This window comes from Bos mutus, chromosome 21, assembly GCF_027580195.1.
Source record: "Bos mutus isolate GX-2022 chromosome 21, NWIPB_WYAK_1.1, whole genome shotgun sequence".
Lineage (NCBI taxonomy): Eukaryota > Metazoa > Chordata > Mammalia > Artiodactyla > Bovidae > Bos > Bos mutus.
In genome coordinates this window covers 56,002,245-56,017,837 of record NC_091637.1, presented here as the reverse complement: position 1 = coordinate 56,017,837, position 15,593 = coordinate 56,002,245, and the positions used below count along the sequence as shown (strand labels likewise).

Below are 15,593 nucleotides of genomic sequence, written 5' to 3'. Positions count from 1 at the left end.
ATTTAATTTACTGAGCTCCAGTTTGTAAAATTAACTCAATCAAGAATTACAGAATTCAAAATAACAAAATACCAGAAGTATTTGTTCACTCAGTCCTTCCTTACTAAAAACACACTTACTCTACGGACTGCCACTTGATTGTTGCAAACGAGCACGCCTCCTACGAATTCAGCTTGGATCCCCTCCCGTAAAAGAACTTGTTTGAAGTCTGACAGTCTTGGTTCATTCATAAAAACCGACTGATGTCCAGGAACCTGAGGTAAGGTTAAAGGGAAAAGAATTTCAAACAGAACACTAGACACAGAGTTGTACTGAATAAAGGGAAGTAACACATGATCTCAAAGCTACTTTCTATTATCCCCTGAATTCCTTTGACAGATCATTTCAAGTCTATAAATCACATTCCCAGTTGTTATTCTGAGTTTTACCTCCTTATTTAACATTACAAAGCCCTTCACATTTTCTGGATGTTTCACAATCAAGTTTATTAGTCATGCCTCATAATAACAGAAAGACGTTTGATAATGTTATGCTCTTCACTCACCCACTTGCCAAAGGGGGTCAACGAGAGTGCCAGTAGGCAGAACTGAACTGAAATTTCATTTTCCAGATCCCAGTCCTTTGTATATAGTTCAGAGGATAACTGTCCCTGACCCCGCTTCCACTGTCCTTCCCCCTCACTGTGGATGCGGTGGACACCGTGGGTTTTAGAATCAAAGGCAAGTGGTTCAACGTAACGCCGCTGCTTTGACGTTGTTTTGGAGAGTGCCAGCTTTGGCACAGAGAGGAAAGTTCCTAATTCCTTCCTGCAATTTCAAGAGTTGTGCTAGAGGGGATCTGGTGAAAGAGGCCATCTCTTCATTCCTTATTGCATAGAAGGGCTAAAGACATCACGGGACAGTCGTTTAAGACTCTGATCATGTGCTTTTAATATTACCATACGTTAAACTATTTTACAGCTCTGCCAGTTAACTAGATATCTCTTGAGAACACGTGAACAAAATACCAAACTAAAACTATATCTCTACTAAATAAAACATTTCTAACTATATCAAAAACAAAAGTGGTTCAACTGAAGAGGCAACATAGAAAAATGGAATTATAAATCTCCTAACTATAATAGAAGGAGACAGGTGACACTCCCAATCATCAAACTTAACATTTAAAAATCTATTCTGGAAAAAGCAAATCATGGAACAATTATGTGTCTTAGAAGATTTGCTGAAGGGTTCTCTACTATCGTTATTCTCTAGCCGTGGAGGACACATAAGCACAAGCACAGGAACGTTATCTTTAGTAATTTTTTTAAAACTTCAAAATGAGTCTACATATGACACATTTTAAATGGTTCAAAACATAGAAGGAAAATTCAAAGGGTAAATTAAGGGAGAGAGGAGAAGCAGCACATGCTTTTTTTACCTCATGAGGTGGTAAGGGTTCCAGAGTAGGAATGATCTCACTTTCTTCACCTGTTTCTTTCTCATCGTCTCCAAATAGACTTTTCATGGCCTTCTGCTGTGCTATGACACTAGAATCTGAAGGCGCATCCACCTGCATTTCAGAGTCTTCTCCATCATCCTTTAGTTCGCCTTCTTCTAAAATAACTCCTGTGTCCACTTTGGAAACTCTCATGTCTAAGACACCGTCTATCCAAGCTAGTTCAGCATCTTTTGCCTTACAAAACTGAAGGGAGCTGACAAGTGAATCTTTTAATCTCACCTAGATATGATGCAAAGGGGAAAAAGAGAAATAAAGCCCACAGAGTATAACTTGACAATTAAATATGACCTATTATTATAATTTTCTAACTTTAGTACTGTGTATTAAAGTTTAAAAATCTCTCACTCATCTGATCTTCACTGTAACTGGTAATGACCCAATGACCCATAAGATCATTAGGGCCCCGTCTACTTTCCAAAGTAAAGGTTCTTAACTTCGACTGCACACTGGGACCACATGGCAAATTTTCTTTTCTACTGATGCCAGGGTCCTACCTCCAGTGATTCTAATGTAACTGGTGAGACTAAGACGAAAACATTGAACCCCTTGACTCCCCAGAGCTCTCCTGATGTGGAGCTGAGGTTGGAAACCACCAATAATCTCGCCCCCTAGGACTTGCTGCTTGAAGGCCAGCATGCTTACCTGGTAGATGTGAGTTTCACTAGTGGCATCGACTGTCTCATGCAGCTTTGGCATGTATACTTTAATATCTTTCCCACCAAATGCACGACAGCACTCTGCAAGATCCTGACTGGCTTCTGGTGGTCCATGGACAATGATTAACTGGCGTGGTTTCATCTGATTGATGATTTTTTTAATGGAATCCCCATCAGAGCGTCCTTCATAGTCTATGTAAGTAACCCTGGCCCTGTAATTAAATGATTATTCAAGTTTCCTTTTCTGGTAAGTTCATTCTAAAATTAGGTTTTTAATAGCTTTTATCATCAGGAAAGAAATGTACCAACATGTAGCATGAGGATTTGAGGAATATACCCTGTTATATTGTTAACATGTATTATTAAGCTCTTAGCTATATTCAAGAATGTATACTAAATGATACTACTAGACAAATAAGCCACTCTGCTCTCTGATAACTTAAAAAATATATATATTCCAAAATGATAATTTGCTGCTGTTAACTGCACTAGCAGAAAGGGGGAAAAAAGGTTCACAATGGGTATTTTTAAGACACAGTGGTGTTTTTAAGATATTAGTGCCCTAGAGGTAATTGAGTTAAGGTGTTTATTTTACTGAACAAGCTCTTAGAAAAATTAAACTTGTGAATTACACAAGTTCACCTGCTACTCAACTTACTAAAAACACCAGAAAGAACGTTTCTTCATATAAATGTACAATGTGAAGTTTAACCCCCTCCTCACCACCAATTCACTTTGGCATTCCAGTATCATTAATAAAGGGAAAAACTCCCATATATCACAAGAAGAAAAAAATTAACTAAGCACAAACTTGCTAGTGAATATTCAGAAATATAACCTCTGAAACAATGTCAATTATATAATTCAAGTACTTGAAATTTTACTTTGTAATCCATTTGCAAAATGCAACAAAAGCACTTACTTTATTTCAATAGATTCTGTTGTAGAAATACACTTAGTAGGAACATCAGATAAATCCTGATCCATGGGTTCATCTCCATTTGTCAGGCCAGACTCTAATTTGCTTTTTTCTTCTTCAGTAGCTTGAAGTTCTGGCACTAAGAAATCCTCTGGTCTAAATAATAAGCCTCTAATTAGAAGTAGTAACAAGCAAGCTAGTATTATTTAATATATACAACCAATTAGTGGATGGCACAATTTTTAGACTCCTCACATATCTCAAGATTCAAATATACATTTGATCCAAAGTCAGTGCAACTTCACAATTTCAGTAATCGAATGACAGCATATATTAGGTTCTTTAAGTACACTTTAAAACACACCATGTGAGGAGCGAAAAGGCCCTACCTAGACAGGCCATTCAGAGACCTTAGTGGCTGCCGCAAGTACTACTGCAACCTGGCCTTCCTTTGTTCCAGTAATTCATTTTCTCAATTTCTGTGGTTTCTCTTGTCAATTTCCAATCTCACAAATCTCAGGTCTCCTTTAGTTTCCCTAAGATGCCCCCTCACCCATTATTCCTTCCCTGCCTGATGAAAGCAGAGGACTTTCCGTTTTTGCTTATTACAGAGAAGACCAAGACACAAATCATTAGCTCCCTCAAAAGACCTCACTTTTATTTCAACAAACTACTAGCACATTTATTTTTGAGTATCAGAGAGAGTTCTATGTTAAAATTAAAAGGCAAACTTTTTTTTTTAAAACATTCTGTCTAATCTCAGTATTTATCATGCCCTAGCCCCAAATCCCCTCACACTCCTCTCTGACAATCCAGGCCTCTACCACCAGCACCCAGACTGCTGCAGGAGCCCAGTATCTTTGACTGTAACCCACAGAGCAACTGTAGCGCATTGCCAACTGTAATCCACACAACGATGGCAGGCAGCAACCACCTAACATGCATTTACTGCGAGTCAGGTGCTATGCTCAGTGCCTTAAACGCACAACCTATTTTATTCTTGCCTCCATTTTTAAGATAAGAAAATTGAAGCTAAAGAGCCCTGTCCATATGCTAAACAGACTGGCACTAATTAAGTGAAGCGGTGAGCAAACTCTCCAACACTGTTTAGATTGTCAGCTTTTTTCCCTACTACTTTAGAGGGCCAAATAAACAGTAGAATTTTCCTAATTAAACCCAAGGATGACCTAAGACCATATGCTCAAGATACCATTAAAGGAGAACAAAGAAGGTACAAAAGAGGGAGGTAACTGTGTTGGGGTGGCGGGGGAGAAGAGGGAAGCTTTCCAGGAGTTTGTGAGGCCAGACTCAGCAGCCTGAAAGCCTGGGGTGGGACGGTGGAGCACGGCTGAAGGAAAGAAATGTGTAAATGCATGACATGAAAAAGCTGAGTAGCCATGAAGACCAAGATGGGTGGGGTTGAGGGGCAGTCGGAGGGAGGCCAGGAGGGAGGGGATATATGTTTACATGTAGCAGACTCGCTTAATTATACTGCAGAAACTAACAGAACATTGTAAAGCAATTATATACTCCAATTAAGAAAAAAAGAAAAGGCTGAGCAGGAGGAAACTGAGAGAAGGCTGGTACCACCAGAATGGAGAACACACACTGCTGCTGCTGCTGCTAAGTCGCTTCAGTCGTGTCCGACTCTTAGTGACCCCATGGACTGCAGCCCACCAGGCTCCTCCATCCATGGGATTTTCCAGGCAAGAGTACTGGAGTGGGGTGCCATTGCCTTCTCCGAACACACACTAGTGTAACAGAAATATAGAGAAATATAATAGGAAAGTAGGGAGAGACCAAACTGTGAAAGACGTCATGCACTATGCTAAGGCATCTGACATTTACTGATCTTTATTCAGGACAATAGTGTTTTTAAGTTTGTGATTCGAACATGTGATTTCAGTTGTTTTTCTAACGGTGTAGATAGATTTTCCACGGTTCCACTCATGGTATCTCCTATTCCTCTTATAACTAAAACAGGTATGCAATACTTGAAACATAACCCATTTCCGCAACTTAACATAACTCCAGCTGTCAGAAGCTCCTCCTGTCATACGTCTTTTTCCAACGCATGTCCCTTGTGCACGTGCTGAATCACTTCGGTCGTATCCAGCTCTTTGCAACCCTATGGATCACAGCCTGCCAGGCTCCTCTGTCCATAGGATTCTCCAGGCAAGAATACCGCAGTGAGCTGCCATGCCCTCCTCCAGGGGATCTTTCCACCCAGGGATCGTACCCACATCTCTTAGGTCTCCTGCATTGGTGTTCTTTGCCACCAGCGCCACCTGGGAAGCCCTGCATGTCCCTTACCTCTCTTTTTAAGTGGGGAGAGGGGAAAGAGTAGTGGTCATCTTTTTAAAACATTTCACATACCTAAGTAATAAAATTATCAGTTCTTCTTTAATAGTAACTTTCTAGATGTTCCTCAACCTTACATTTTAAATTAAAAGTCTTCTGTATCTTTCAAGCTGAGATACTCAGAAACTACATACATGATAACCAGAAGGACCAAATTCATTGACCTCAAATGACAACACAGTTACTACCTCCAATCTAGAAGCAAGAAAAGCTTGTTTTGCTCACGTACTTGATGATTTCTCCATATTCATCCCATTTAATTCTTTCTTCTGGGGCAGGAAACATAGGATAAGACTTTTTAGCCTGTTTGAAGAAACTTCCTTTACGACTGCCTTCGCCTTTCATCATCAGGTCATGCTTGGTCTTATGCGCTGATGGCTGGTCAATGTCTTCCTCAGCGTCACTCTCGTCACTGGAATCTATGTCCGCCCTAAGGGAGTTTGTGAAAAGGTAGAGATGAGCAAGTCCCCAAATGATTTTTAATTAATATTTATAAAATTATTCTTAAAAGTCAATATTAATTCAATGCTAATGACAGTATTATTGGACTGCTATTTTGTGAAATATAGTGTAAACTGCCAATTGATAACAGGCCAACTAATAAATACATGCTAACATTAGCACTGAAAAGAATTTAGAATTTAGCACCACTGGAAAGATGTATTGAAAGCAATAAAGTCAAAAGAAAATTTAAATATTTTCAATTAAACATTTCTGTGTAGAAACACGTTCTCAAATTATAAAAACTTCTAATCTGCCTGAAAACAACTTACTCTTTTGACTGCTCGAGCTTTTTAGCAGCTTCTTTCTTTAGTTTCTCTTTTTCCAAGTATTCTTCAAGTTCTTTCCCTTCAAGTTTCACACGTTTCCTCAACTACAGAAAAATAGCAGATGAAAGGAAGTATTAATATGAGGAGGTTAAGGCGGTGGGGTGTGAGAAATACATTACATCTCTTACTTGCTTCATCATCTTTAAACTAAATTTTCCTCTGAAATATTCAAGTTTCTATTATGTGCAATCACAGGTCCTATTTAGATTAGTACTAAAATTGAGCTGTCACATTTCTAGGATGGGTTTAATTTAAATCAAACTGGTTAAAAATCACCAATCAGGCAAAGAAAATACAGAAAAGTATTTTTATAACTTGGTGTTGGTGAGAGCTACAAATGACACAAAACTGAAAAGGTGAATAAATATGGTAACGAGGGGAAAAAAACTCTGATATTCTAATCTCATGAAATGAAAAGAAACGGAGAAAATTATCTGCAGCACTATTTGACTATCAGAAGCTACTTTTTCCTAAGAGCTCTTCCAAATATGTTAAGAAAAAGATGGTCAACACATAAAAACAGGACAAAATGATATACAAGCACTTTATAAAATAAGAAAAATGATTCATAGCCATGAAAACATATCCAATTTTACTAATAATTTTTGTTGTTGTTGTTTATTCGCTAAGTCATGTCCGACTCTTTGCAACCCATGGACTGTAGCCCACCAGGATCCTCTGGCCATGGGATTCTCCAGGCAAGAATACTGCAGTGGGTTTCCATTTCCTTCTCCAGGGGATTTTCCCAACCCAAGGATCAAACCTGCATTTCCTGCATTGGCAGGTGGATTCTCTACCACTTGACCCAAATGATATTTGAAAAATGCAAAAATTTTTAATATAAAACCATCTTTTAATTTATGAAATTGGCTATAGTAATTACTAATAGGGAAAGGTTACTTCCATCCACTAGGGGAAAATTACAACGACTATGTTAGAAAGCAATTGGTCAACATCTAAAACTAAAAATGTACCTATCCTTTTAACACAGCACTTCTAGGAAGTTATCTACTGAAACGATCACACACACGTGAGGGGAAAAAAAGTACATGGCAGCAATGTTTACAAGACTGGAAAACCGGACACAACTTTAAAATCCATCAGCATGGAATGATCTAATCAGTAGTCCTCAAATCTTCTGATCTCTTTTTATTTTTTTTTTCTCTTTAGCCCCAGCCCTTATTATTTGAATATTTGGAACACTCATTCTATATATGGGCTTCCCTGGTGGCTCAGAGGGTAAAGAATCCGCCTGCACTGTGGGAGACCTGGGTTCGAACCCTGGGTTGGGAAGATCTCCTGGAGGTGGGCATGGCAACCCACTCCTGTATTCCTGCCTGGAGAATCCCCATGGACAAAGGAGCCTGCTGGGCTACAGTGCATTGGGCTGCAAAGAGTCAGACACGACTGAGCGACTAAGCACAGCACAGCACAGCACATTCTATACACACATTTTAATTTCTTTTAAAACTCCATATTCCATATTGCTATGTCGTATCACTCTCCATTTTATGCCACGATTCCATCAAGAAGTATCTCCCCAAGTCACGATCTACCTGACTGTGTGTTGTTGTTGCTGTTGTTGCTAAGTTGTGTCTGACTCTTTGCAACCCCCTTGACTGTAGCCCATCAGGCTCCTCTGACTGTGAGATTTCCCAGGCAAGAATACTAGAAGAGGTTGCCATTTCCTTCTCCACGCATCTCTTTTTAAACTCCTAAAAATTACTGAGAAGCCTGAAGAACTTTTGTTTTTTGTAGGTTATATTTATTCATATTTTACCATATCAGAAATTAAAACTGAGAGATTTTTAAAAATTTATTTGTTCATTAAAAATAAAATCACTCATATCATGTTAATGTTAACATCATTTTTCACAAAAGATGATAGTTTCCAAAGCAAGAAAAAAAATAGTAAAAAGTATGGCATTATTTTACATTTTTGCAAGTCTCTTTAATATCTAGCTCAATAGAAGACAGTTGGATTCTCACATTCTGCTTCTTGCCATATATCGTTTTGGTTAAAGTACGTATATTTAGAAAATCCAGCCTCACACAGATGAATAGCTGGAAAAATTTTTAAATAGCCTTTTCATGAATATTCTTCTTTGATATTACATTAAAACTCAAAAAGTGGTGGTTTCTTAAAGGCTAGTTGTAATGTGGAATCTTTAATCATACCCATAACTTCTGTACTTTGTTACAGTAAAATTTACTGATTGATCTTACATTTTGACTGGACTTTTTACTTGTACATTACTTTGCAACTTCATGCATTAGATATTTGGAAAATATTAGTTCATTAAGTCACACAATTAAGTTCATTAACTTATGAATATTAGTTCATAAATTACACAATATTATACAAATTTGACAATATTTTTAAAAATCAACATTTGCAAATAACACTACCATCTCACCAGAAAAGTGATGTTGTCAATCTGACAATGACAAGCTAAGTTTTCCAAAATGCTACTTTTCACTTGAAAGTTTCAGTTTTATCAGACTGAGGCAAGAAATGCTGTCAATTGTTTTCCTTAGAGTCACAAGCTCAATTATTCTTTTTTGGGAAAATATTTGCCAAATACACAAGTCTGAATAACCACGTCATTTCAAGTAAAACTGGTGTTCCAGGAAATAAAGTAGCTAGTTTAACTCAACAACTCAAGCAATTACCCAAGTGATTTCTTCAAGACAAACATCATACTGGGTTGGCCAAAAAAAGTCATTTGGGTTTCCTGTACGATGTTAGGGAAAAACTCAAATAAACTCTTGGCCAACCTAGTATATAACACAAGTGCTTCTGTATACTTCCCATCTTGACACCAAGATTATTTTAAGAAGTTCTTTTTAAAAGAATTTAATAAAGTTATAACTTTATTAAAGTTGAATAAAAGTTTGTAAGTTGAATAAAAGTAAATAACTTTCACTGCTTCATCAAGGATATTCTTAACTGCAACTTTATTTGAACGACAAGTGTATGGTGATGAAAAATGCAGTGATTAACCTGCTTGATGCCACAGGCTTGATTTACGCTAAGGCACCAGCACTCTACCCACCACTGCTTTCACAGTAAAAGACAAATAACATCTTAATATCACCATGAAAAACAACTGGTGGACTCCATAGAAGGGTCTCGGGTAGCCCCCAGGGGTCCTTGCACCATGCTTTTGGGAACCACTGGATTAAATAATCAAAGTACGTATACATAACGTATTATTAAAGAATCACTAGAAATAATTCAATCACTTATTCAAGAACATTTTAAAGTTTATTATACCAAGTATTGAATAAGGTAAATCTGTAGCAACCTTCATTATTCAAAAATATGTGGAAAATTTGGTCCCATTTCTTTAAAAAAAAAAAATCATATAGATATTTGTATGTGAATAGAAAAAAAAATCTAGAACACACATGCTTCAAAAATATCAAGTCTTGACAACAAATGCAATGTGTCATCCTGGATGGGATTCCAAACAAAAAGGAAAGGCCACAGTTGGAGCAATTACCAAGAGTCAAGTGGGGTCAGTGGATGAAATAGTATTAATATCAACAGTATGATATCAGTGCTTATTTCCTTATTTCAAGTGATGTATCATAAATATACAGTCTTACAGGAGCATGTCCTCATTTCTAGGTATTGCATACTGCTGTGTCTAGAGGTAATGATGGAGTATCTGCAGCTTACTTTCAAACAAGTATCTCATACTGTGTCTGTATGCGAGAAGGCAATGGCACCCCACTCCAGTACTCTTGCCTGGAAAAATCCCATGGACAGAGGAGCCTGGAAGGCTGCAGTCCATGGGGTCGCTAAAAGTCGGACACGACTGAGCGACGTCACTTTCACTTTTCACTTTCATGCATTGGAGAAGGAAATGGCAACCCACTCCAGTGTTCTTGCCTGGAGAATCCCAGGGACGGGGGAGCCTGGTAGGCTGCAGTCCATGGGGTCGCACAGAGTCAGACACGACTGAAGCGACTTAGCAGCAGCAGCACTGTGTCTGTATGTGTATGAAGAAGTCATAAGGCAAAGCCAATAAAATGCTGACAACTGGGAAATCTGGGTATACTATTTTTTACAACTTTTCTGTTAACTTTCAAATTATTTTACAATAAAAAGTAACAAAAAAATTAAACCAAATCAAGTGATTCTACTATGTAGGATGAAAGAGTGATTTACATGTTACCTCTGGCATCTCACATTTACCTAGCAGTATACTTGAATGTAAGTTCAATTTAGAAAAATATCATTATTTTCCTGTAGTACACACTAGGCAATTTACACAGCTGTCTGTTTTAACCACAAATAAACTTGAACAAAACATTTACCCCATGATTTAGCTTATGCCTACTGCTATAATAAATTTTACTTTCCATCTTATTTTCACATAAGATAGCTGAAATTAACGGCTAAATTCAAAAGCAGATTTCTAGGATAATCAACCCTAAGCTTTTTTCTTCCTAGTTCTTCACTGGATTGTCTCCAAATTATTCCTTTTTCTTAATCAAATCTACTCCAATTCGTTAATCCTTATTCATTTACTGTTTTTGCTCTTTTTAAATGCATAAGATTTGACTCTAGAGAAGGATAAATGTAGATGAAAAAAAAAAACATACAGAGTAAACTCTTATCTAACATGATCAGAAGCCTGGTTTATTACATATTCACTCATCTGGTGTTTCATGAATTTAACCTACACATTTACTGAGGACCTTCCATGTACTAGTGGATATAAAAAAACAAGATCCCTTTCTCCTGAAAAAATATTCGATAGTAATGACACTAGGGAATATAATGTGATGGGTTGGCAACTGAGTAGTAGACTGGTAGTCAGAGGCCTACCTGAGGAGGTGGCCTTTCAACTGAGACTTGAGTAAAGGAGTAAACAAGTGCAAAGCTGTGAAGGAACATGAGAGGCAGAAGGAGCCCCTGATGCAGTGAAGCAGTGTGGAGCATAAAGAAAGCAGAATGAGATACGGTCAGAAAAGTGGACGGAGATCAGGTCAGTGGGATCTTGCAACCCTGGGAAAGGAGTCTGGAGTTTTTTTCAAAGAGAAGGAAGTCACCAGAGGGTTCAAGCAAGGGAGTGACACGAAATGATAAATTTTTAAAAGATGCCTTTGGGGGTTGTTCAATGGTAACAGAGCTTGGGTTTTACAAGCTGAAAAGTTTTAGAGGTCTGTTGCACACCAGTGTTCACACAGTTAACACTCCTGTGCTGGACTCCTAAAAGTGGTTCAGATGGTAAATTTCATGTTATGTAGTTTTAAAATGATAAAACAAGAGAGAGAGAGAAACAGAGAGAAAGGAAAAGACATGTCTTTGGCTGCTACGAGAATAAAGCATTAAGGGAGCATAAAAGTAGAAACAGTGACATCAATTAGGAAACCACTGCACAGCCCAGGCAAGACCCTTACCATGACAGGAGTGGAGCTGGAGAAAGGCAGACAGATTTAGGATGTATCTGGAAGTCAAGTCAATAGGAATTGCTCCTGGATTGGACATGGGTAATGACAGAAAATTCCCAAGTGGCGCCAGTGGTAAAGAAACCACCTGCCAATGCAGGAGACTCAAGAGACACAGGTTCCACCCTTGGGTCGAGGAGATCCACCGGAGGAGGAAATGACAACCCACTCCAGTATTCTCACCTGGAAAATTTCATAGACAGAGGAGCCTGGCAGGCTATACTCAAAGGGGTCGCAAAGAGTCAGACACGACTAAGCAACTAACACACACACAATGAGAGAAAAGGAATTGAAAATAAATTTTAATAGTCTATGTATTGGAAGTCTGGAAAGTGGTTACCCTTGGAAAGATAGGGAGGATGAGGAAGGGGGCATCTGGGAGAATTGGTAATAGTTTATTTCTGATCTGGGTATAAGCTAGAACAGGTGTGTTCAATCTGTGAAAATTTATCATGCTGTTTGCTTACAATACACAAACTTTATATTATATGTATGTATTATATGTATGTATTATATGTCAATGAATGTTTTAAAATTATCTATACTTAGAGCTTGAGTAAGTACGTGGAAAGTGCTGCTATTCCATGAGATGAGGAAGACTCAGAAAAGAACAAGCTTGGGAACGGGGGACAAGCAACAGTAAAAATTACTTTGGATGTGATAAAGGAAAGAGGTGATAGATAATGGAGAGAAAAAGGATAACCACAGAAGAAATATCCCTAACAAGGTGAGAGGGCAAAGACCCTAGACGTATTACTTACCAAAATATTAAAAACCTAGAACATTTTCAAGTTTCAGCTCAGAATGTCATTTTCTTTTTCAAACTTAAATCACTTTTCATAGTCTTTTACTAATTCTTCAAATGGCATACCAGCCTTCATTGTATTTCCAGTAATTAATATTTTCAAATTTAGTATTTCATATCTGATGAAACTGTTTTAAGTTTTGAACTTTGTATTTTCTTTTAACTTTGTATTTCTAAGCTATTAAATAGCCCAAAAGATAGTGCACATTTTACTTTGATATGCCTGCTCTGAATCTTTCCTCAACAATTCTGCTTTTATAGTGAATGTATATCAGATTTTAGTTACTATTTATGCTTTTCTTAAGCGGAGTTAGGGACACAACTGAAGTGACTTAGCATGCATGCACTAAGCAGAGTTAAAGACTAAGATACCCTTACCATTTATTTAGCTTTTCACAAACTAAACATTCCTTAAAATCACTGCTATGAAGACAAAATAAACAGTAATCACCTAAAAGTGTGCACAAGAATGGCTGCTATTAACCATTCAGTATCCATTCGCTTCAGTCATGTTCAACTCTTTGCAGCCCCACAGACTATAGCCCACCAGGGTCCTCTGTCCATGGGATTTTCTAGGCAAGAATACTGGAGTGGGTTGCCATTTCCTTCTCCAGGAATCAAATTAGCATCTCCTGCATTGGTAAGCAGATTCTTTACCACTAGCGCTACCTGGGAAGCCTTACAAATCATATTAGTTTTGAAAAATTGGCAGATTTGATGTGTTGGTTACTAAGCAAAATGATCTCTTGGCTTTTGGGTTGTTTGGCTAAATGTTGCTCCCGTAACAGGAGACAAGGCTGCAATGTGGATGCAGGACAGGTTAGGCTATTTAGTGAGGAGAAGGTAAAAGAATTCCTCCCTGACTGCTTCTACTTCTCAGTTAAGTTTGAAACAAGGTCATGTGCTACAGGTGAGGGCTGAGATGGGCTGTAAGATATTCGTGGAGAAAGAAGGTACTGTCTTCCTGGAGAATGGGAGAAGCATTATCCCACAGAATGTGGAGTGCTGGTGCTGGGTGCCTGTCTGACGTGTGAGGTCAATAATGTGAAGGGAAACCTGTCCACACAGTGTATTTAACTCCAGTAACATCAGATTGCTTGAGTATAGGCATGAATTAAGCAAATGGTTTAACTAGAGTCTGCTAGGCAAGTACAATAAACAGAAAGAAGGGTAAAAGAGTTAAATATCTTGTAACAATATCTTGTAACAATCTACAATGGAAAAGAATCTGAGAAAAAATATATATATACATATGTAAAACTGAATCACTTTGAATCATTGTAAATCACACTATACTTCAAATAAATAAATAAAAAGAAAGGTGTCTGCAAAATAATGCTGGACCATTGACCAGAAGATACAGCAATGAGGACTAAGTAGAAGTGATGAGGTTCATGAATTCAAAGTCCCAGTGGGACCAAAGCATTGTTGGCATGGGAGTACCAGAGATAGTCAGCTATGAGACCAGAGTGGTCTGCTTGAAGGAGAAATCTGTAGATCATAACAAGGTTAAAGGTATGACCATGGGAGTGGACTGCACGATCATGGGAAGAGATGGCTGAGGTGGAGTGGAAGAAAAAAATTAAGAAATAAAGTGTCGGGACTTCTCAGGTGGCTCAGTGGTAAAGAATCCATCCACCAATGTAGGAGACAGAGGAGATGGGGGTTCGATCCCTGGGTCAGGAAGATCCCCTGGAGGAGAAAATGGCCATCAACTCTAGTATTCTTGCCTGGGACATCCCGTGGACAGAGGAGCCTGGGGGGCTACAGTCCACAGGGTCACAAAGATATAAAGTGTTATCAATTTTAAAAAGAAAAGAAATAAAGTATCAAGGAACTGAGAGGGCCAAGGAACTGGATAAATCATACATATGGATGCTAAAGTCATCACGAATGGAGTCCTGAGCGTGAGTGGACAGGAAGGCCGTGAACAGGAAGGCCGTGAACCAGGGTCTAAAGTCACCAAAGAAGGACAATGACCAAGAGAATAGTACGTGTCTGGAACAAGAAGAGGTCAGCTTATTTTCAATTCTGATGGCATGAGCTACAGAGGGAAAGGAAATAGCTTGAAAGCTACAATGCAGAACAAGGACACCTATGCCACTCAAATACATGAAGCAGGAAAGAGAAGGCTACTGGAAAAAGAAATCTTAAGAAATAGCTAGATTTCAATTATGGGAAGAATGTGAAAGGAATTTTTCAGAGTGAGAATACAGTATATATGCATACTCTCTGGGTATGGTTCCAGACGGTACCATGGAAGGGTTCGATACTGAGAACTTCCAATTAAGGAGCTCTGAAATGTGTGCTGTTAAAGCCCCTCTACTGTCAGCCTGATAAAAATCCTGGAACAACTCCAGGTTTTATTTTTGGTCACTGACTGTTACAAACATCATGCATAACGTATCGCCCAAACAATTTCAAGATAAGGTTCACACACAAGCACTTACCTCTATTTCTGTAACTTTTTCAGAAGGATTATCAATTAGGAAACGTGCCAAAGTCCCAGGAGTAGTTCTGTAAGTCAGAATGATCGAGTTTTTAGGGTCCTGGCACCACTGAATAAAGAGATCCCTTGAAAATCCACATTCCAGGTCAGGTTGGCTGGCAAGTACAACTTTAGGGCTAGGTACTCGAGCCAAGTCAGAAAGACCATGACATAGAGAGAGATGACGAAACTGAAATGGATTATTTCTTTTGTCTTCAAAACACCTCATCAACTTATCACTCATCCATTCAACCTAATAATGGGGGGAAAAGATGGCAATAATTAGAAAATACTGCATTATAACTTGAATGTATTCTACAATAGTTTAGGAGTTCAAGTTCCATCTTAAGTCTTTTTTTCCACCAATGGTTGCTTAAATTTGTACCATGCTGACAAGTAGCTTATTGTCTGTTTCTATTCCCCAACAAATCTTCTCAGCCAAATGTTCATCCCTAAAATCTGTAATTTTACACGTTTCAGTTATGTCACCTTAAATCTTATTCAGAAGGTAGTATATAAGTTCTAAATGAATATCTTACCCAAGACATTGCTATTTCAAGAAAAAGAGCTT

General features: G+C 38.2%; 1 protein-coding gene across 3 annotated transcripts in view; it reads right to left on the bottom strand.

The window, feature by feature from the left end:
* CPSF2 (cleavage and polyadenylation specific factor 2) overlaps positions 1 to 15,593 on the bottom strand; it is a 32,013-nt gene that overhangs the window by 1,443 nt on the left and 14,977 nt on the right. For all 3 annotated transcript variants that reach the window (XM_070357869.1, XM_070357867.1, XM_070357868.1), the window contains 7 exons: positions 14,985 to 15,275; positions 6,210 to 6,310; positions 5,666 to 5,866; positions 3,079 to 3,231; positions 2,143 to 2,368; positions 1,420 to 1,719; positions 120 to 254 (listed from right to left, as the gene is read on the bottom strand). In XM_070357869.1, coding sequence (XP_070213970.1) covers positions 120 to 254; positions 1,420 to 1,719; positions 2,143 to 2,368; positions 3,079 to 3,231; positions 5,666 to 5,866; positions 6,210 to 6,310; positions 14,985 to 15,275 — 1,407 coding nt within the window. The remainder of the gene's footprint in view (positions 1 to 119; positions 255 to 1,419; positions 1,720 to 2,142; positions 2,369 to 3,078; positions 3,232 to 5,665; positions 5,867 to 6,209; positions 6,311 to 14,984; positions 15,276 to 15,593) is intronic.